Below are 5,532 nucleotides of genomic sequence, written 5' to 3'. Positions count from 1 at the left end.
CCTGGATGGGAGGGGTCTGTGGTTGGTAACAAAGGGGTTGCCTCAGGGGGAGAGCTGAGAAAACAGAACAAGGAAGAGGCAGCAAGGAGAGGAGACACACAGAGGCTGGTTAGCTTAGTAGCCATGTGAAAAATAGTACATGTTGGTTAGAGTCTTGTAATAAAGTTTCATGTCTCCTAAAACTTCATCTGACTGCTGTGGATCATTTCTTCGCCATCAACCTGATTCCTACAGACCCACTAGGCTGTAGGGGCTTCAGGCACCGGGCTGGGCCAGTAAAAGGCTTCACCATCCTACATCCACCAAGACTACCAGGACTTTATAATTAATAATTAATATGGGGCTGGAGAGATAGCATGGAGGTAAGGCATTTGCCTTTCATGCAGGAGGTCATCGGTTCAAATCCCGGTGTCCCATATGGTCCCCCGTGCCTTCCAGGAGCAATTTCTGAGCCTGGAGCCAGGAATAACCCCTGAGCACTGCCGGGTGTGACCCAAAAGCCACACACACAAAAAAATAATACAAGAATCCATAATATAGCCCAGTCCACAGAGGCTATAATATGGGATGTCCCCACACTCCACAGAGGCTGTGAGAAACTATAGTGTGAAGGAAACATAGCTACCTGAATAGTACTAGCATACACAAGTTCCTGCAGAGCCACCACCACCTAAGATTTGAGCAATGTATTCTAGAGTTGACAATGTCATGTCCAGGGCACTGGGAACACCCCAGAGTAAGAGGAACTTCAGGTACAATTGGGGACAGGTAGATTTACAGGAGTCACTGAGTGATCTTTCTGCTGGAAAGGGGGTAGAGAAGCAAAAAAGGCTGGGGAGCTCTGGTATGGGGTGAGGACTCAGGTAGGACAGAGACCACAAGTCTCCCTACCTACATCACATCAACTCCCCTGACAACCATTTTCCCAGTGCATAAGGACTGGGGCCCCACATCTCAGGATGACTTGCTGATGGGACCTGGACACAGAGGGCCATCAGGGAAGGGCCCTCACAGACAGGGGGTAAAGCAGGGGGACATGGAAGGGCTCAGACTCAGGGTGGCTTTACTGGAGGGCCATCATCTCTGCACCCCACCCAGAGCATCTCCAGGTACCACTGGGACACACTGAAGATTTTGAGGGGCCCTTCTTCTACATTAGGTGAATCAGGAGTCTCAGAGCTAGGACTGTGGTACATGGTTCTGCATACGATCTCACATGAGACTCAGAGTCTCACAGAAAGCTGCCTCAAGACCTCCAAGCAGCTGCTCCACTCTCTCAGCAAAGCCAGGTGCTGTGATGCAGTCCACAGGACTCCTTGACGGAAGGAAAACTGGCTCCCTCCTCTGCCAGAAAACAACCTCAGAAGCAGTGGAAAAATGGGACCTAGAACAGTGGAGACTCTGCCTGGCAAAGCTGCAGCCTACCTAGGTCCAACCACTCGGCCCCTCCTTATCCTGTCCCTGCTTCAGCACCTAGTGTCCAACTTGGCCACTATAGCTTCCCTGGTGGACACCCAGTGCTATGTGGGTCCAGCACCATTAGGTGCTCTGGTCTCTTTGGAGCAAGGCTGCTGGACTGGAGCTGTGGAGACCCCCTTTTGGTTTGGAGGCTCCACAACTTAGGCACCCCTGAAGTGGAGAAAGGTAGCTGGGTACCCACAGGACCCACCTCAGGGTAAGTCAGAGAGTTCAGCTTTGAATTCATGAGACAAATATACCAACAGAGTTAGTCATTTTCAGGGTGCCTCCTCTTTAATGTCCAGCCTCCTCCAAAGCCTGGGGTCCAGCAAGCCTTCTATGCCAGGAAGTCAGTCAAGATGCCAACAGCCTTGCCCCCATGTCCAGGCCCCACTGCTCAAGGGCGCTGTCCTGCAGCTCCTGAGCATCATGCTCAGGGACCAATAGGAAGCCCAGCTGTGCCCCATCCAGGGAGTTGCTTCTCGCCAGGGCACAAGAGGGGATGCCACCACCTCCGGCCTCCAGGGACCCTAGAATAGAGACAACACTGATGGGTAACACCCCAACAGAATGATTATGCAGCCCCAATGCTCCAGCCCTGCCTGCCCCCTCCCCACAAGATGCTACCTAGTCCCACACTCACCCAGATAGCAGTCTGAACTAGTTGCCAGGAGAAAGGGAGTACTATCTTCCAAGTCACCTCCCAACAGAGACCTAGACAGGACAGGGGACCCTCAGGAGCACAAGGCAAGAGGACAAGCCAACCCAAGCCTCACAAGCCACAGGTTTAGGGCAAGGCCCCTGCCCAAGGCCCAGCACCTTGGCTCAGGGAGGCTAAGCTCCCATCAGACAGGCTGGCATGTGACAGACTGACACACAAGGCCTTGCAGGCACCCACCTAGTGTCCAGACAGCTTGGGAATTCTTCACTGTCCCCAGCGACACTGAAGAATTGCGAGTTGAGGGTGCAGGCTCCACTGCTGGAAGGCTCTGTGGGAGGAAGCAGTGGGGGCCTGCTGAAGTCCTGTCGCCTGTAGAGGTCCCCCAATGCTCTGATCATCTACAGCCTTCCCCACACCTGCCCAGAACTATGCCACTCCCAGGGGATCCCAGTTCTATGCACCAAGTTCCCTAGTGAGAACTCTTGGAGCTGAGGGCACAGGCTGACAAGCCCGACACATAGACACCAGTCAACGTCTAGTGAGTACCACCACCAGTGAGGGTATGTGAAGCCCTGCCACCAAGGACAATAGCATCTGTTTGTACCCACAGGTGTGTACTCACACACGCACATGCAGATGTACATGTGCATAGAAGCATGGATGAGGACATGCAGATACACATGGGCAGAAACACCTGCACACAGGAGTACAAGGCACACATGTACACACAGACATGTGTGCACAAAGAGGCACATACACATGTCAGGCCCCACAGGAGCAGCCTGGGAGAGTTGGGCAGACAGGATAGTGTGAGCAGGCCAAGCTCCATCTGTACACTTAGCCCCCCCTCCCGCTCAGGGATCCCTGTGCTAATCAATACTCCAAGAACTGACTTACCAGACTGAGGCCCACCATAGGCCTCAGTTACCACTGTGGAGCTGGCACAGCCGGGGGCCCTGGGCAGTCTGAAAGGCAAAGGCAGCACAAGAGTCTGGGCCCTGCAGGAAGCATCCAGAAGCAGCAGCCCCGGGCTCAGTTCCATTGCTGCCGCAGCCAAGAAGGCACCCTCGGTCCCCTACATCCCCACTTCCAGGCCTTTCTGCAGTTGGGGTGCCCCTGAGGTTGCAGATACCCTGCAGCTCCTCAGTCATTTTCCAGACCCATCATCTCAGAGAGAAAGAAAAACTGGGGCTTTGCAGGCCCAGCACCTCGGGACACCTGGGACAGATTAGCCCAGGTCCCCCGGGGTCACACTTCATCCTGGTAACCAGGGGGACACTAACGCTACGCCGCTGCCATCTTCGTCGTCGTCATCGTCGTCGTGTGGGTCCATGCTGAGCTGGGCCGCAGTGGCCACCTGCACCAAGTCTTGCCGAGTCGAGTCGTCGCCACCCTGCAAGAGAGGATCTCTGTGTGTGTGTGTGGGGGGGGTGTGCCGTAGAAGCGTGCCCCCCATCCTTGCTGCAGGGCTGAACTCAGGGGTGGCACCAGGCGGCCTCAAGGTCTCCCTGGGCCGGCCCAGGCACTCACAGGCCGCACCAGGCGCAGGAACTGCACCGCCATCTCCAGCACCGACGCCATGTCCTCTCGCCGGCCCTCGAAGTGAGGCAGCAGCGTCCGCAGGCGCGCACAGCTCCCAGAGATCCGCTTCCTGCGGGCACAAAGGGAACCCCGACCTTCGGAACGACGTTCCGCGGCTGGCTGAGGGGTACCCCGAAGCTGAGAACCAACAGCCCACGCCCCGCCTGGCCGGCCCTGTGCTTCACCTGCGTTCCCGTTCGCTGAGCACATTCTTGGGGAGCACTGGCCCCTCGCGGGGGTCCACACGGTGGCGTGACACCACACAAGGCCTTGGGAAGTTTCTGCAAAGAATCCAGAGAAGAATCTGGCCACAGCCCATGGAAGGGGGCGACTCTGCTTTAGGCCCTGTCCTGGAGTATGCTGAAGCTGGCTAGGAAATATAGCACCAGGGGCCACCCCCAACGTTCTGGGGCACTCCCCCAGGTTCCTCACCCTTGTGCCCCAGAAGCAGGGCCCTGGGGGACCCGTCCTCCACCAATCCTAGGGGCTAACGACGCCATAAAGCGGAACAAGACAAGGACGCCTGCCTGCCTCGGCACTAAACCAGTGCCCGGTCCGGCCCCTCTATATATACCCCGTCCGCAGGCCCCGCCCACAGCCACACGTGGCCATCACACGTGCCGCTCCCGCACTTGCACTCGCCTCATCTCCTACTCGCACGTTCCAACGACACGTGCACATGCCCCGCCCACACGCACACACTCCCCCCACAATCCCTTAAACCACCGCGCATGCACACACACATGCGCAGATGCTCCTTGCCCCCGTGCGCTTTCTGAGCACCTGGTCCCTCTCGCGGTTTCTTTGCGTCTGTCCCAGTTTCTAGAAATGTCCTGCCCAATCCCAGGGTCTTCTCTTGCCCATGCAAGTACTCACTTACTGCCCTGCCCCCCAGTGCTGTCTCCTAGCTCCTGCCCGACCCCTGCCATCCCCACATTCTCACCACCTTGCTGGGCCTGGAGCCACTCACAAGTGCCCAGGGTCCTAGCATCCTGCCTTGCAGTGCAACCTCCCTGCCACCCACTCTTGCCCAGTTGGCCAAGCGTTTGAAGTTCTTTCTCCCACACCCCAGGGTCTCCCATGCCAAGGCCAAGGCGGGTAGTTGTGTGGTGATGTGGCTGGGGAAGGTAGTGAGGGAGGAGCTTGGAGATGCGTGTAAACACCTGTAAGCATGTAGGTGGGTGGACAGCAAGCTAGACCAGCAACTCCTGGCTTGACCCTTGGCCTGGGAGGCCCCAGAGTTAGTCCCTGCAACTCCTTGTTAGGGGCGGGTGGTTCTCAGATTGGAAGAAAACAAGAGTTCAAGGCTGGGGTCAGAGTACAGGGATTAAGGGACCGACCTTGTGTGCAGCCTTCCCAGGGCTGCAAAGGGATTTGGAAGTCCCGCCAGGAGTGAACCCTGAACACTGCCTTGAATAATTCCCTAAGCACCACAAGGTGTTCTCCAACGGTTCCCATCTGTGTACATGCTGCAAGCTTGGGGGTTCATGCCCAAGGTGGGGTCTGGCCCCAGCAGAGGAGATGGAGGGGGCAGAGATGCCCTCACATGGTGGGTCCAGAAGGAGATGTGGTGGCCCCGGGTGCTCCTGATCCAGGGTTCCTTGGTGACAAGTAGCAGGCTTGGCCCTACAGACCCAGGAGGCCAAAAGAGGGGGCTCTATAAAGGGAGTGAATCAGGGACCACACAGGAGTCAGGCAGCAGGGGGTGGCTCTCCAGACATGCCTGGCTGTGGGTAGAATGGAAAGTGCCCCTTAGTCGTGGTGCCCTATATGCCAAAGATCCCTGTTGTGTGTTTTGGAACAATAGCACAGCAATAGGCCATTTGCCTTGC

General features: G+C 56.7%; 2 protein-coding genes across 2 annotated transcripts; both read right to left on the bottom strand.

Annotated features, from left to right (window-relative positions):
* Nucleotides 1-1,730: 1,730 nt before the first annotated feature.
* On the bottom strand, nt 1,731-2,517 carry LOC126008549 (spermatogenesis- and oogenesis-specific basic helix-loop-helix-containing protein 1-like). The gene is made up of 3 exons (XM_049772827.1): nt 2,357-2,517; nt 2,102-2,172; nt 1,731-1,988 (listed from the first exon to the last, which is right to left on the bottom strand). Exons 1-3 carry the CDS (start codon nt 2,515-2,517, stop codon nt 1,813-1,815), a joined length of 408 nt encoding a protein of 135 aa, XP_049628784.1. The 3' UTR covers nt 1,731-1,812.
* Nucleotides 2,518-2,881: 364 nt separating this feature from the next.
* LOC126008548 (spermatogenesis- and oogenesis-specific basic helix-loop-helix-containing protein 1-like) lies at nt 2,882-4,218 on the bottom strand. The gene is made up of 5 exons (XM_049772826.1): nt 3,886-4,218; nt 3,650-3,770; nt 3,403-3,512; nt 3,017-3,084; nt 2,882-2,901 (listed from the first exon to the last, which is right to left on the bottom strand). The coding sequence occupies exons 1-5, from the start codon at nt 4,017-4,019 to the stop codon at nt 2,882-2,884; spliced, it is 453 nt and encodes a 150-aa protein (XP_049628783.1). The 5' UTR covers nt 4,020-4,218.
* Nucleotides 4,219-5,532: the final 1,314 nt, after the last annotated feature.

This window comes from Suncus etruscus, chromosome 5, assembly GCF_024139225.1.
Source record: "Suncus etruscus isolate mSunEtr1 chromosome 5, mSunEtr1.pri.cur, whole genome shotgun sequence".
NCBI classification, from domain to species: domain Eukaryota; kingdom Metazoa; phylum Chordata; class Mammalia; order Eulipotyphla; family Soricidae; genus Suncus; species Suncus etruscus.
This window is presented reverse-complemented; position numbering and strand designations above follow the sequence as displayed.